General features: G+C 41.5%; 1 protein-coding gene across 2 annotated transcripts in view; it reads left to right on the top strand.

Annotated features, from left to right (window-relative positions):
• ANKRD11 (ankyrin repeat domain containing 11) overlaps nt 1–17,439 on the top strand; it is a 163,991-nt gene that overhangs the window by 129,965 nt on the left and 16,587 nt on the right. For both annotated transcript variants that reach the window (XM_075281940.1, XM_075281939.1), the window contains exons 5-8: nt 11,118–11,288; nt 13,615–13,818; nt 14,596–14,738; nt 15,798–15,945. In XM_075281940.1, the coding sequence (XP_075138041.1) occupies nt 11,118–11,288; nt 13,615–13,818; nt 14,596–14,738; nt 15,798–15,945 (666 nt within the window). The remainder of the gene's footprint in view (nt 1–11,117; nt 11,289–13,614; nt 13,819–14,595; nt 14,739–15,797; nt 15,946–17,439) is intronic.

Raw genomic sequence — 17,439 nt, 5'->3', positions numbered from 1 at the left:
ACATTACCTTTGGTTTTTGTTGAAACAAACAGTGAGTTCTCAGAGTTGTCTACAGTATATACTGAGCTCCATTCACATGTGCAGTATCTGTTGCCTTTATGGTAGCTGTGTTTCATCACACTGACTCCTTATATTCTAGAGGTCTTGTACACATGCCTGTGTATTATCATGGGGCTGTGAGCCCATAATAAAACTTGGGACAGATACTGACAGCCCATTTTGCAGATTAGGCTTGCTAAAAGATAGTGGGGCACATTTATCAAACCAAGACTGACACTTTTCTGTCTCAATTTGTGCCAAAATTTATAGTACACAGCAATTAGACCTATGTATGAACAGTGTGCACCATAAAGAACAGAAACATATGACAGGCTAGACACTTTTGAAAAATGTACACCAGAGTGGGTGTGGTTCAGGACAGAATGGGTGTGGTTGAGAACAGTCGGTATGGTTTAAGAGTAACTTTTAACACACATTTATGAATCCGAAAAGAACAAATATGGCGCAGATTTCCGGTGCAAAGTAGACAAAGTTTAAAATGGTGTAAAGAGTTTACAACAATTTACTTTGTGCAACAAAAATTCCTGTCATGCGCCACATGTGTCTCAAGAAGTGAGAGAGGCTTATGTTATGCCATTATATCTTGCGCCAAATATTTGTCTCATGGTGAGACAGAATTGTCTAGAAACACTGCTGCATATCTATGAAGGTCTGTATGACAGATTCTTAAATATTTCTAAAAGTACAAATCGAATTCGTAGTTTAAGACCGTGCAAAAGTAGACAGTATTGTTGAATGTGCCCCATTGTGTCTGTTTTAGAGCAGGCAGTACATGTCAATGTGTCATTCAGCTATGGACCCAGTACACAGTCATGTGCATGTACTTTATTTCCTTTGAGATTTCACAGCACTATGCACCAGACCAATAAGCTCCATGACTGTCACACCATCTTGACCCTAAGGTTATGACCCATAAACTAGTCAATGACAGCACAAAGACAGCAGTACTTTTTAGGCTTTTCAGAGCTTTTCTCTCCCACAGTTTTGATCCGATTACTTTCCTCCTTGAGCTCATAGTCTTGCAGCAGTAGTAATATGTTAGCGTTACATCAATGGGTCTAGAACGCATGGGAACTATTAGCCATTGTCATACACTATACTACAATACACTAGTTTCATTCTAAACTTAACCTTACCATGAATATGGTTACCCTACATTTTTCTATTCTGCATTTAAGATGAAGAAGTTTATCCTTCCCTCCTACACCCACCACAGATTAACACTGGTAGTCTGGCTGTTGTGGACAGCTGGCAGATATTTCTGAGGGATAAAGTTACCATTGATAGCGTCTTGTGAATTGACAGATGGATAGTATTTTTCAGTATGTACTGCCTTTGATAGACATATTAAACCCATGCCACAGTCTTATCCACACAATAGATAAATAATTTTTTATTTTTTGCTGTCTGTGAGACTGTTTTATAACATTTTAACTGTATTAGGTTTCCTTACATTTGTCTCTTTAGATCTGACTTCCTGAGTTGGGTTTCATTGGGACTATTAACTGTAAAAGTCACTTATAGTACTTTGGCAATGCCAAATGTAGTGTGGATGTTGGGGAACCCCTTGACATCACAAGCATAGTCAGTGTAGGGAATATTTGATTACAAAAAAAATGAAGTGTGGAAGTAGCTGATCCAAAGATATCTAATCTGAAATGCATTAGTGTTTGCAGTCTTTTTAAGAAATTTCTGATTGCAGAAAACTTCACCAAAACAGCAGTGAAAAGCCTTGTGCATTAGAAGTTGGAAAAACCAGTGTGAAGCCAGCTGTGAGGGTATGGTAATGTGTAATTTTTTCCACACACATTCCGCCATGGAAAACGTGCGTGGTTCGTTGTCACTGACTCTAAATGTAAAGCGTCGGATTTGTTTTCCCACAGAGTTTCCTATTTTTCAGCATGTTGAAATAATAAAACCATCCTGCCATCCCACATGGCAGAAGTGCTGGGGGGGGGACGCAGTGTTTTACAGTCACTGCAAGGTGGATGGATTCTAGCTAATCCCAACCCCACCTTGTGGAAAAATACGCAAAGCAGCGATGCTGTGATTTCCCAAACCGTTGCAGTTATGGAAATTGCAGTATGTCTGTTATACCTACAGAAACGCCCGTTGTTTTCCCTGTAGCTACAATTGAAGCAGAAAGTCTGCAGAGGTTTGTGTGAAAAGTGCCGCTTGAGAAAATGTAATGCTTGCTGCTGCAGTTTTTCCCCACTTTGTTTTTGGGTGGTTTTTTTTGGCTGTGTGACACTACGTGGGGCCTTAGCCTTAAACGAGTTCCCATCAAAGCTCATTTTTTATAACTTGCATATTGGTGACTCAGACTCCCAATGAGTTTGAGAACAGGGGACTTTAGTACACACAGACTCCTGCCGAATGTATCTCAATAGCATTGGGAAACTTGGGAGATCTGTGGAGTTGTACTCTATTGTATTGTTTTCAGACTGCATAATGGCAAATAGTTGTAGTTTTGATCATTCCCTTTCCTATATGTCTGCGGTATTATGCATATTTATTTAAGGAGCTTTGGGAAGCAACAGATATATGAATACCAGACCTCACTATTGCCTCAATACTAATATATTATGATATGACACCATTTGAGATTGGCTTTTCAGGATGCCAGAAAACTGGATAGCTCTACCAGGTGATAATGCTGTGATAGTAACTGTTGAATAATAAATGAAGTAATATAAATGGGAGCCAAGCCCCGCCGCCTCCTGAGCTCCCTATGTTGTCAGGCACCTTCTTATAGTCCTTCAGCTTGCAATGGTGATGCGGGAAGCAATGTGTTCTGTCGGTATGTCTGTAAAATTGCTGATCTCAAAGCATCTGCAGTTACAACTAGAGATGTATTCAATCTTTTTTTTTTTCCCTTCATGTTTTATTAACCCGTTAACCCCTTCCTGACATCCACTGTACTATTATGGCGGTTGTCGGGTCTTCAAAGGTGACGGACACCATTGCTACTGGATCTCCATTGTAAGGTACAGCAGAGACCCGGAGATGATGTCTGCAATCAGTCTACTCTGATCATGGGCATTGAATTCTGTTTTTTCTCCAATTGCACCCCATTGTGAATTTTTTTTTTTTTCTTCCAACTTCTCAGTTTATCGTATAGAATATTAAATGGTACCATTCCAAAGAGCAATTTGTGCTGCAGACTTTAAAGGGAGTCTATCATTTGAAAGTAAATTTTAATTAAAAGCACGTTGGAATAGCCTTTAAAAAAAGCAATTCCACTCCTACCTTACTACCGTACTTTGATTCTCCCTGCCATTTCTACAAAAATTTGTTTTTCTGGTATTGCTTATGAGGCCAAACCTTTCATACTTGTGCTCTGTCCCCTCCTTCTTCTCTGGAACTTTTTCTGCCTCTGGCGCCACTCTGTAACAATCTTAAATCTCGAGCATGCGTCATCTGTTGTGCCACTGGGGGTTCGGGTAGAGCTGACTGCGCAAGTCCAAGTGCCCATTTTGATGGTCTGCTACACTAGTGTACTGTGCTCGTATGCTCAGTTAGACAAACGCAAAATGTCTGCTTTTTAGATAGGTAAAGCGTGCGTCAGAGGCCTGCACAAGTTCCGGGGGAGACAAAGCAGAAGCATGAAAGGTATGAGGGGTGGGGGGCTGGTTGGTGAGCCTCATTAACATACCTGAAGAAACCGAATTTTGTTGAAACAACGGGGAGAATCAAAGAAGTAAAGATATAATTGTGCCTTTTAGTTTAAAAAAAAAAAAAAAAAAAAAACTTTTTCAAATGATTAGACTCCCTTTAAGCCCTCATATGGCTCTGGGAAAAATAAGTTATGAAATTTATGAAGACGGAGTCAAAAACGAAAATCGAAAAATGACTACAGCAGGAAGCATGATGTATAGCCCAATGTCATACATCATCTAATACATGAGTCCCCCTTTGACAACAATAACAAAGGATTATGTCCCGCCCTTCCTATTTCCGGTCGAAGATCTCTTTCCGGTTTTGAGAGTTTGCCATGTCTAGCAGTGGTATAGGCATACTGTTTTGTGGTTACGACGAGCCTGCTGCAGAACCTCATTTGCTGAATGCTATACAGTATATATATTCATTTGCCGAATGCTATATATATGTATAGCATTCGGCAAATGAACACTGATTCTGCAGCAGGCACGTCCTTGCTACGGGCAGGCAAGAGTTTTTCTCATTGGAATGAATAGTCCGATGTTAGACTCCGCCTCCTCAGACGAGCCTCTGGCAGAACCAGCGTTGATTGGCCAAATCACTGGCCACTGGCCAATCAACGCTGGTCTATTCATTTCAATGAAAAAAAGTCAACTGGTAACAGCATACTTACCTGCTCGTAGCAAGGACGAGCCTGCTACACAATCAGCCTTCATTTGCCGAATGCTATACACTGTATAGCATTCAGAAAATGAGGTTCTGCAGCAGGCTCGTCGTAACCCGAGGACCATACCCTGAAGTACATACCCAGCCCTGGTTAATTCACTAAGGAACCGGAAGTTTTCTTGCTGCCCTTCCATTGCGCATGCGTCTACCGGAAGTTCGCAGGGGGACTCATGTATAGACTCTGGAATAGCTGAACAGATTTGGAGAAACCTCAAAATGCTCAGCATGACAAAGAAGTTATATTTTATGCTAATTGTCAGCCAAGTGGGTGTTAACACTAGTTTTTATTGGTGATCAGTGTGCTTTATGTAGTGTTACCACTCCACTTAATTTATGACTGACTGGATATAGATATACTCAACAACAAAATGTTTGGTGACCATGCCCATCAGATGAGGTTTGGGTTTTTGAGACCTGGCGATAGGTCCTATTTAGTGTGTTTCTCTCTGGTAAAGGTAAAGCAAAATTCTCCATTCTGTGTGTGCCAGTGAAGTTCGTCTTCTTTTACAGGAACTGCTTTTCTTTCCTTTTGAGCCACATTACTTGAGTGACAAGCCAGTGACTGATGCCGTCCAGCAATAATGTGCTCAATACATCTATAAATACTGCAGAAGAGACTGAACAGAAATGATCTTTCTTCTAAATCTGGTACAGAGTTCCGTATATACTAGAGTATAAGCTGAATCTCCCCCCTAAAAAGTCTGGTCACGTGCATTACAGCTTAGTAACTCCATGCGCCTCATAGTAATAGCAGTTAACCCCATCATGTCCCTTACATTAGCCCCCTGTGTGCCTCACATAAGTTACTGGTATGTGGGACATATGGAGGTAATAATTAGGTATCTTCATAATTAAGGTTCTTTATTAGTACCCCCATGTGTGTGTCATATTAGTAACCCTTATATGGGGCACATGGGTTAATATGAGGGACAAGATTGGGTTAACTGCTATTAATGTGAGGCACATGGAGTTACTGAAACTAAATTAATAACCCCAAATGCCTGACCTTACTAGGAATAGTACACCTGGAAGATACCGGTGTGTTTTACTTTCACTTTATTCTAGCTTCCTCTCCTGGATGCAGGACAGCAGCAGGGGCCTCCCTGGCTTTCATCTCTCTTGCTAGAGAAGGGGAGTGTCCTATATCATTACTGTAGCACTAAAGGACCTCCCCCTTTGTTTAATTTATGCAGGTCCTTGCAGGACCCTGAGTCGGGTATAAGAGAGGGGGGCTTTTTCAGCATAAAATCTATGCTGAAAAGGTCAGTTCATACTCGAGTATATACGGTATATTGTCTTGATTACAAATTATCACCAATCACTGATGGCTCAGTCTGTGACTTTCCACCTCCAGTCCCACTTTGCTTGCCGATAGTGCAAAATCCCATACCCATTGTTTCACTGAATACAGGATCTCTCTGGTAATCATTGATTGGATCTGCATTAATCATGTCATTGTCCAAAATATGTTTATACAGGTTGACCTGGCTAAGCAAAATGGGGCTAAGGCTAGACATAATCTAAAAAGAAGCCATGCTTTGTTAAATCCCCTGCAGTTTCAAGCTGCTTTTGTTGGTGCAGGGCTGATGTGAATACAATTTACCACAGCTTTCTGTGGCACTAGAGCGCTGATGCTGAAAAGGAAGGGAAATAGCCGAATAGCAAAGGACTGCTTATTTTTTTTATTATGTAATGCCAATTGTGTGTGTTCGGATTTTTTTATTTTTTTTTTTCTGGCATCCCCTTTAAATGTAACGTTAGACTGATAGTTTTTACTGGCCATAGTGATGCATTCTTTGTGGGTGATTTATGTTGTTTGATCCCATAATTTGTCCATGTTCAGAGAAACTTGAACATTTCTTGTGATATAAAAATTGGGGATATTTCTGAGTATTTTCCCCAGGCTAAGATCAACTCCGTCTTGAGTGAAAGCTGATGCATTGAAATGTTTGGCCTCTTCAGCTTCCTGTCTTGTGACTGCACCGCCTTTAGTAAACCCAGCAAAACAATGTTCCTAGATGTGTTTCTGACTCTCTAAAAATGACCTGCTTAAAGGAACACCTCTGTAGTCTACATGTAAGGACCTGTGCACATAAAAAGCTTTACATGGGGCCTGTGATGCCTCTATTTGAAACCTGCTTTATAAAAGGACAGCATTTATATCTGCACATAAATGTTGGAGACATGGAAGGTCGATGAGGGGTTTTGGAGGCAGGGGTTCATTTATGCTAAATCACAGAAGTGACTACTCAGTTATTATACACATTAAAAGGCTGTTTATTGGAAGAAGATCCCTTTAAATATATCTACCCTGCTGATGTTGTTGCTCAGGGTTTGCAACAATTTGTAGTGGATCCTAAACAACTTAACCAGTGTTTATTCCATAATTTTGCATCCTTTTTTTTGGGGGGGGGGGGGGCGGGCGGGCTAAGGTGGTTACAATGTTGGGTCGAGGTATGCCCTCAGTGGCATAACAATTTGGTTGGACCATTACTGGGCTGTATGTAATGTTGAAAGTGTGGTTATTTTAGTTTATTTTCACTCCTATATAAGGCTGTCATTTCTAGAATATATAGACTGCATATTAAGAGCACTCTCAGGAAGCTGAAACCCATGACCCACATCCTGCAACATTTCGAAATTGTATTTGACTGTTTGCGCCTCATACTTGACTGCTATAAGGCTGGTCTTACACGGCCGTAATGTAAGTCCGCAATTGAGGGTTTTCAATTGCGGACCATTTGTGGACACATTATATTCAATGTGGCCTCTTACACCACCGGATATTTTATCCGTGCTGTGGCCGGGCCGCAACTATGGTCCACATGTCCGTAATGCCTATGAATTGCGGCACTGCACAGACTCGCCCATAGAGTTCTATGGGTGAGTGCGGCAGGACACGGACATCTGCGGAGTCTATGTTGCCGATCAGCAACTGGTGTTGCCGATCAGCAACTGGTGTTGCTGATCAGCAACTTGTGGACCGTACATTCAACACGGTCGTGTAAGACCATTTATGGGTGAAGAAATGGTGTGTTTGTGTGCATAGATGGATATAGAGAGAAAATATATAGAACTATATATACTTTGTAGCTGTAGCAGAGTAATGGACACAGGCAGAGCCCGCTCTATCTGTGTCAGTTCCCATTGACTCTGATGGTCTTTCTTTTGGGAAGAAAGACGTGTATACAAAAAAAAAATAAAAAAAAAAATCACCACTTGATTAGTTACAACCTACGCCTCCAGTGCTAGGTCACGGCACATGGCATCACCGAAAGGGAGAATAGGCCCAACATAGCTACCAACCGTCCTGGACAAGTACCCCACTATCTCCCACCACGACATGGCAAAGCCCGGTTCAGAGTCCGCCCACTATGCTGTGGGCTTGGATTACCTACATGACCAGACATCAGGTGCCGTCCCTGCGAATTCTCACAGATGCCCCTACTCCATTACTCAAAAAGGGGAGGGGGGCACAGTGTCACTGCTGCAAAAAGTGTTGAGAGTGAGCGCCAATAAGTTAAAGACCCCTATCAATTGAGAATGTAAGTTAGGGTTTTTAACCCTAACCATTTTACAAGATGCGTCCAGAAAAATAAGACTTACCCTGAAAATAAGCCCCAGTCCTTATTTCAGAGAAAATCAATCTGACCCTCTTATTTTGGAGGAAAGCTGGTATGTACAGTTGGCATTGCTGTTTATTGTCCTTAGCTTTGACTTGGTTTGTCTTTGTTTCTCCAGTTGTTAAAGCAGTTGAGTAATGTTTGTTGATTCTGCTGCCTACGGAAAGCAAAATTATTTTAGAGAATACTGATTTGTGCGGATCCAGTGGTTGTTATATTCATTTATGTGCACTGAGACTGTTTACTTGCTGATGTCATTAATGTGTTTATTTGTATATCTGAAGCACAAGAGTCACTGAAGGGTTAAGGTGTCTTCTTCTCAGGGTTCTCATGTTCGGTGTATTTTAATGCCAGTCAGTGAGTCATCTCCACTGACATGAAATGGATTTAAAGCTGCAGGAATATGTTAGTGATTTAGAGGGTTTTCAGACAGAGCAGTTCCCTGTGGGCTCTAGGTGTATTCACATGTTCCTCCTTTTATTGTAATTTGTTTCACAATGTTCAAGGAAACTTTGGCTAAAAAAGATATGACTGCAAAGTGTGAATCCACCCTTACATTGTATCCACCTATTAAAGACTGGAATTCAGTCCATGTGGCTGTCTTATTATTATTATTATTATTATTATTATTATTATTACCCACAGTCCAACTCCGTTATCAAGGGCTGACAGCCATGATCAGAAGGAAGATGGATAAGCAAATACGTCCTCCCTAGTGCCAGACCAAACGTCTCCTTTTCCACCATCTGTTTGGACAGTAGCTCCCTATAGGTTAATGCCAGGTTTTTCTTAAACCTAAAGTTCCCCTTTTCCACCAGGAAGAATGTATTTTTGTATTCCTTTCCTAAAATTGTTAGTAGGTCATTGCATGGTCGAATAAGTCCATGTGTGCTGCAGTGATGCAACGCTTCCTTAAAGAACTACTGTCATCTACTACTATTTATCTTCAACTCCAGTTCTATTCATCCTTAAGTAGACAGTCCTACTGATTCTGGCACAGTTGTAATTTTTTTTCTGTAGCCCCCACCACTCCTGAGCAATCAGTGCAGTTTTGTTGCTTCGTTTTCAATTTTAGTCTTTCCACTGTTGATGGTGTCAGGCAGTAGCAGGTACAGGTGTGTGATTCTGAGCTTGAAGTCTGTCCACTTTTGAGTGGAGCTCAGAATCACGCCCCTTTCCATCTGACAGTACAGAACCATAGTTTTGGTGCTGTATATTCTACTAACTGCACTGATTGCAAGTAGCGGGGCTTGAGAAGACATTCAAACTGTGCCAGAAACCATGCAGCAGCAGCTATTAAATGATGACCCAAAAATGTATTCTTGGGATAGCTTATGAATATGTGTAGTCAAAAACCTGGTACCCCTCTGATCAGCTGGTTTGAAGAGGCCGCAATGTTCAGGTGAGCACTGCAGACTCTTCACTGAATACAAGCACAGCCCAGTACACATTGTAGGACTAGTGCTCGGTATTAATCTTAATCCTACTCATAACTATTGTACCATGTGATCAGAATACATGATGTCATCAGCACCAGGAAGTGGCTACGGCACTCGCATCGCACCCTTCTAAGCAGCTGAATGGTGGTGGTCATGGGTGTTGCATCCCAACCAAACACATACTATTGACCAATCTGCAGGATAGGTCAACAATGTGTAAGTCCTAAAAAGCACAGTAAAATGATTATTAAACTGAAGGTTGAGCCCTGGTCCATGCACCTCCACTTCTGCTGTTCTTCCTACACTATGTAACATGCCAATTAGCTTATTTTGGTGGTTGTTTGCTTTTGCAGGCACTAAGCCCTCTCCAATGTTTTATTACTATGTAATGTTGTGTGTGTGTGTGTGTGCCCTAGCATTTGCTAAGTTTCTATATGAATAAAAATGCTGGTTACGATTCATGGGGCAAACTGTTCATCTTATGCTCATTTCAGTAGCTAAGCAAAGACTTTTTTGTGTCATGGCTAATCCACAGATAAGCAGGCAGCTTTGCCTATTGAGTGTAACAGCCAGCCCCCATTCATCATGGGATCAATGCAAAGAGAGGGGGAAGGGGGAGCTATGTCACATTACCTGGTATCAGAACCAGACATTGAGGGACCAGTGGAGATTCTGGCACTGCAAGATCTGGTGTGAAATCTGCTCCTTTAACTGGGGCAACTACATTACAAACACTGGGTTCACACAGTGCTTTTTTTCTTTTATCTGCATGCAGTTTTTATTTGCAGTCATAAGTAGCATATGTCAGTACACCAGATTTTCCGTTTTTTATGCCACAGTTATAAACTGTACCTAGTTCTTCAGTAAAAAGGCATCATGGAAACCCAGCCTTGGTTTACTTGTACTTCATATAGGGAGATTCACTCAAAAGAGGTCACAAATATTCTGTAGTAATTCTAGCTAGGAGAAAGCGATCTGAACTAAACCATGTGCAATATGCTACTGAGGTAGGCGCTGCAATAATTCTCCTTACTCCTTCACACAGTCCAACTTCTGCAGCCATTGCAGGCTGAAAATGATTTGGTGCTATTGGGGTGCACATCTTGAAAGAGGCCACATTTTGAGGTGCACGAAGTCACAAGTACAGTGCAGATGGCTTCTCTGCATGGTTCAATTGGAAAACCCCCTTAGGGCTAGTTCACACGTGCACTGCCCGTGCGGGTTTTGACACAGAGAGAGACGCGGCGAGCCGTGTCTCTCTCTTGTCAAAACCCGCCCGCCGCGACCATCGCAGTCGCGGCTTTCACCTCCACTGTCGGCTCAAATGAATGAGCCAACATGGAGGGTGCGGAAGCCGTGCGGCGCGGCTTCCGCCTGAAGAAAGAGCATGTCGCTTTTCTCCGCTAGCAACAGCCCGCCGCTAGCGGAAAAAAGAAGCCCGGCGGTCTCCATAGACCACCATTATAAGGGGAGGTTTTGGACACGAAATCCGCTGTCAAAAACCTCCCCTTATACTCACGTGTGAACTAGCCCTTAAAGTTCTCCTCTCCCCTTTTTTAATTTTTTTTTTTAATGTTTAATCATTGAGATTTCTTTTTCTCCTTTACAGAAAAGCAGGGTCCGGAGAAGAAAAGAATCAAGAAAGAGCCTGCCAACCGGAAGTCTAGTTTACCTTTTGGTATTGGGATATCTGGAATTCGAGCTGGATACCCATTATCAGAGCGGCAGCAGGTTGCTTTGCTTATGCAGATGACAGCAGAAGAGTCTGCCAACAGCCCAGGTAATGAATGACATGTCTGTGAATGCTCTGCATCCTGAGACCATTACAATGCTCAAGGAGGCAAGTGTTGATGCTTGGCAGGTGTGCCCTTTTTGCTGTAGGGGGTACTACACATGCAGGGATACCTCCAAAATGATCTGGTTTACTTTCTATTCCGTGTGAGCTGTTCACACAGTAGCACAGAGCAGCTGAATGAAAGTAATCTCCAGACTCGGCCCTGTGTGACTATCAGCAGGGTATGTAAGTGGCATCTGTATCCTCCTAGAGAATAGACTTTCGTTTATCTGCTTTCTAAAATCCAGTTACAGCTAAGCTTGGCTTTTAGTGTTACTGTACAGACATTCTTGGTCATGTATTCTTGTTGCACCTTGTCTTACAATTTCTCCTTGGTTTTGTTACTGAATGTGAGTAAAAGAAATGTCTTTATGAAATTTAGAATGTGGAGTTTTAGACGTTGGTTTCATATATTTTGTGCCCTTTTCAAATTTTTGACCATTTCCGCATTGACAAAAATATAGGGAATAAAATCCTGATTACTGTATTATGTCTTTAATACACAGTATATTAGAAAGATCCATGTAAAATATGACATGAAGCAAGCGCTCCCTCTTGTGGACTTTATTCAGATTGCAAGGAAATTTTACAGATTGCAAATGTTATCCAGTGTCACATAGGACTTTATTTGTGTTTTTCTTTGCTAGAAGATTCGTGTAACTCTGCTGACATCTGAGTGCTGCAAGTAGGAGTAAAATAGACAATCTTTATTTGTAAATACATATAAAATTAACAATGTACAAACATGTAGAGACGGGACCAATGCTTCAATAATGTCTGGAGGCAAATAGTTAAGTGTTGAAAATGTGCATGGGGAAATGACTGAGATATAAATAGTAAAGAGCCTGTGATAGGCATGAAACAGTGAATGACCTGCATTTGAAAGCAGCCACTATAGAACAAGCAAGTTACAGGCAAGACCCTAATACACAAGATGTAATAACATAATCACATACCACCGAACGCGCCCCTGACGCGCGTTTCGCTTTGTAGCTTCGTCTCCAGGTGTACTGGCCTGTCTCTTGGTAGCGCCTCCAGTGTGTCACATTGCAACACAGACTGTCCAGGAGTTGGCAAATGCGTTAGTCCAGGTCTGGGAGGAGATCCCTCAGGGGACCATCTTCAACCTCATCAGGAGCTGCCCAGGTGTTGTAGGGAGGTCATACAGGCACTTGGAGGCCACACACACTACTCAGCCTCATTTTGACATGTTTTAAAGGGATTCTACCACTAAAGCAACATATTTTTTTTTAATTACCACGTTGGAATAGCCTTAAGAAAGGCTATTCGTCTTACTTTTAGACGTGGTCTCCGCGGCACCGTTCCTTTAGAAATATCAGTTTTAACCAGTATGTAAATGAGTTCTCAGCAGCAATGAGGGCGGGCACCAACACTCAAATGGCGATGGGAGTGTCCCCACTGCTGCCCGAGAGCTCACTCCAGCGCCACCTCCATCTTCAGCTGCAACCCCCGCCTCTTCTGTCTTCTTCTGTTGGTCCAACTTCCGACGCCTGCGCAGTACGCTCCTGTATTGAATTATAAGAGCAAGAGCGGGCTCCCAAAAATGGCTGGCGGACATTTTTGGGAGGCCGCTCTTGCTCTTGTAAGGTAATAGATGAATAGCCTTTCTTAAGGCTATTCCGACCTGGTAATTAGAAAAAAATGTTGCTTTAGTGGTTGAATCCCTTTAAGGACATTACATCAAAGTTGCATCAGCCTGTAGTGTGTTTTTCCGCTTTAATTTTGCGAGGTGACTCCAAATCCAGGCTTCCATTGGTTAATAAATTTGATTTCCATTGATGATTTTCGGAATCCACCTGCAAAAAAGGCTCCCATTCACTTCAAATGGGAGCCACACTTTTTTTTTTTGTTTTTTTTTGTTAGCTGGTAGTGGAAAAAAGAAGCAACATGCCCTATTTTGCCACGGATTTCAGGGCTCGAAACATGCTCCTGTTTAGGCCCATTCCTTCAGGCCTAATCAGGAGTGGGAAGCCATAATGGAATGCTGATGCACTGCATCGGCATCCTGTTGCAGCTAGCCATGCCAAAAAAGTCTTTTCTGCCATGTGAACTAGCCCTAACACTACTGACCCTTCATTCCTGCGATCAGCAGAGGTTCCAGTGATCAGACCTTTAACTTTTCTGTATATTGTTACATTCTGGTGGAAAAACCTCTGCAATTTGGACATTAATATGCAACCTTTTGACACCTTAGATTAATATTTTAACTTTTTTTTTCTTTTCTTCTTCTTCTCTCTTTTCTCCCTCTTAGTTGACACAACACCAAAGCATCCTTCTCAGTCTACAGTCGGTCAAAAGGGGACTCCAAACTCCGCCTCCAAAACCAAAGACAAAGTGAATAAGCGAAATGAGCGGGGGGAGACTCGTTTACATCGGGCGGCTATAAGAGGTGATGCACGACGTATCAAAGAGCTCATAAATGAGGGAGCCGATGTCAATGTTAAAGACTTTGCAGGTAACCCATATAGATTATATTTCCTTTCTTCCAAGTTGTAGAACTGATGTGTTTGGGCCCTTACAGCACTTAAAAACATATATGGCTGAGCTTATGTAGTGTAGCAAAGTAGGTAAATTAATCTTGTAAGAAGTCTTCTGACATTAAAGTGTCTGTTTAGTGTTTAGATCTCCATTAAAGGGGTTGTCGACTTTAAGGCCAATAATCAGAGGCAAATTAAAAACTAACTTTTTAGTTCTATTTTCTGAATCCTACCTTTTCTAGATCTGTTTGCTGTCCATGATCATAGGATAGATACATCGGTGCACAGCTTGTTACCAGGTAGAAGTCTGTTTACTGTGCTGTAACGATAACCAGCTCTACACATGACCATGTACCATATATCACATGACCATGGATTAATTTTTATCTACTTTAAGCAGAATAAATAACAGCAAGCAGAGATTTAGAAAAGGTAAGCTATAGAATGTATATTGTAGAAGTATAAACAATGAAAAGCAATCAGAGATCTAGGAAATAAGAATTGATACAGCAAGTATATTGGAAAATTGTAGAACTTTTTATTATACAAACAAGATGGTTTGTCTCTCAATATTGGTCTGAAAGTGCTCATCTCTTTTAAAAACTGATTAGTTAAGCTGAATGTTAATTTTTTTTTTTTCCATTGTATGTTTTGACATATTCAGTTATTAACAGCTTCCTAATCTGTCCGTATTTCGAGATACACACTCCATGTCTGAATTGTGGCTGGAACAATGAAACTTGTATCTTCTGTAGGATGGACGGCCTTACATGAGGCTTGTAACAGAGGTTACTATGATGTTGCAAAACAGCTGCTGGCTGCTGGAGCAGAAGTTAACACCAAAGGATTGGATGATGACACTCCCCTGCATGATGCATCTAATAATGGTCACTTCAAGGCAAGTGCACTTTTATTCGATATTAGACTAACTAATACGAAGCAGGTCTTAAAGGGGCTCTATCATTGGGAAAAGGCATTTTTAACTAAACACATCCTTGCATAGCCTTGAGAAAGTCTATTCCACACCTAGCTTTTGTATGTAAATTGCCTCAGTGGTTTTTGGGAAAAGTCTGTTTTTATTCATATGCTAATTACCTTCCAGCCAGCACAGGAAGTTCCCAGCAGCACTTGTCTCTGCTGTTATCTCCTATGTGTGTGTGCAAACAGGAAGCAGAAAGTCAGCAGCAGGCTGCGCTGTATACACCCATAGGAAACAATGGCAAAAAGGGTGCACGATGGTGCACCAAGTCTAATTACAATATGACTAAAAACTGACTTATTCAAAAACCACTGAGGCAATTTACATACTAAATGTATGTGTGAAATACCATTTCTAAAGGCTATGCAAGGATGTGATTAGTTAAAAATGACTTTTCCCAATGATAGAGCCCCTATAAGTTACGGGGGAAAAAAAACCTTCCACCTGTGAGGCCACATATGATCATTATATATTATATTACTGTGTATTATCCTGTACCTGTATTACTATGCTGCTGTAACATGCTGAAATTTCCCCAATGTGGGACTATTAAAGGATTATCTTATCTTATCTGTGGAAGATGCATTGAGTACCTAATAGACTAGCATTGGAAGGCCAACCTCCTGTTCATACAGAAAAACCTTTTCATCAGAAGTGCAGGAGGTCAGGGCACATAACTTCACACAGTTATCTGTACAATATTGACTAATGCACATAGACTCACGCAGTGCTAGGAAGAGCTATTACAGTGTAACCACTGAATCTTCAGGTTTTGGTTCTAACACCACTTAATTTTTGGTTTGCAAGTATGGCATTTCTTAACATACACTTATTCATCTGCCTAGTAGCAATATCTGCTTACACGAATATTGTTTCTGTTTATGCATTAACTTCTGGAAAAGTTTCTATTGTATTTGTTTCTCAATGGTGACCATTAATCCACTTATTTTACTAATGTGCTTTATGATAATTCTTCAGGTTGTGAAACTGCTGTTACGATATGGAGGCAATCCTCATCAAAGTAACCGAAAGGGAGAGACCCCTTTAAAAGTTGCAAATTCTCCAACAATGGTAAATCTACTTCTGGGAAAGGGTACCTACACCTCCAGCGAGGAAAGTTCAACAGGTAAGTGGAAATACACACCATGATTAAATTGAACTGTCCTCAAGAATTTAGCCTCCACAAAAATCACATTGCCTTATAGGGCTGTTAGCCATTCCATTGATACCTTAGACTCCCACAAATGCAGGTTCGTTGTGAACAAAGTTTGTTTTTTGCAGATTAAGTTAGAAATGCCATGAAGATAATCTCTGGAGTGTCACAATCTGTCTCCCCAGAACAAATCTAGCCCAGCTTCAGACCTTCTCCTTTTATCGCTCTCTCTCCCCTTCTGGTGGAGCGTGTCTGTCATATAGCAGAGGAAAGTCCAAACTCATACTAGATGACCGGTTCAAAGTGACACTGGACAGGATTAGTGCTGAGGAGCTGAAGATGCCCCCACTGTACTTCCATCTTCATTACAACTAATTAACTTTGTACAGAAGAAGCCTGCATTTGAGAGAATCTTATGTTGTGTGGTTTGTTTACCAATAGCGCTACATGGCAATGGGATATTTGTAGGAAGTGAATTTACTTTTTAACCCCTTCCCGACATCCGCCGTAATAGTGCGGCGCATGCCGGGTGTGTAACTATGGCCACCGCGCGGGAGACGGGCGGCCGCCGAATGTCTACTGCTTTAAGCAGTAGACAACCAGCACTAATGTCTCCGATTGGTCCCTGGACCGATCGGAGGCAGTAACCCCTCCGGCGCCACGGTCAATGGCGCCTCCGGCGCCCATTTTGCCGGTGATTGCCGGCGCCTGGAGCAAGCTCCAGGGCCGATGTGACGTTGTCATGACAGCCAGGAGCCTTGTTAAAGGCTCCCGGCCGGTCTGCAATCTTTCTTTTGCAGGCTGGTCTATGCAGCCTGCAAAAGAAATGATATTTTTTTGTAATGCATTGCGTTAGTGATCAGACCCCCTGGGGTTCAGCACCCCTAGGAGGTCTAATAAATGCAAAATTTAAAAAAAAATAAAAAAAGGTAAAAAAAAAATAAAAAAAAATATAAATTAAAAATTCAAATCACCCCCTTTCCCTAGAACACATATTAAAGTAGTTAAATACTGTGAAACACCTACATGTTAGGTATCCCTGTTTTCGAAATCTCCCGCTCTACAAATCTATAAAAATATTTTTCCTGTAATGTAAACGCCGTTGCGGGAAAAATAGGCAAAAGTGCCAAACCGCCGTTTTTTCACTGTTTTGATTGATAAAAATTTGAATAAAAAGTGATCAAAACGATAGCATTTCCCGAAAATGGTAGAACTATAAAAGTACACCCGGCCCCGCAAAAAGACGCCCTATGCATCCCCGTACACGGACATATAAAAAAAGTTACGGCTGTCAAAATATGGCGACTTTTAGAAAAAAAATTAAGTTTTGGATTTTTTTTAGGGGGTCAAAATGTAAATAAAACCATATAAATTTGGTATCCCCGGAATCGTACCGAAACACAGAATACAGGGTACATGTCAATTTGGCTGCACAGTGAACACCGTAAAACCGAAGCCCGTAAGAAT

Source organism: Leptodactylus fuscus, chromosome 7, assembly GCF_031893055.1.
Source record: "Leptodactylus fuscus isolate aLepFus1 chromosome 7, aLepFus1.hap2, whole genome shotgun sequence".
NCBI classification, from domain to species: Eukaryota; Metazoa; Chordata; class Amphibia; order Anura; family Leptodactylidae; genus Leptodactylus; species Leptodactylus fuscus.
Note: the sequence above shows the minus strand (reverse complement) of the source record. Positions and strands in the feature narration are given on the sequence as shown.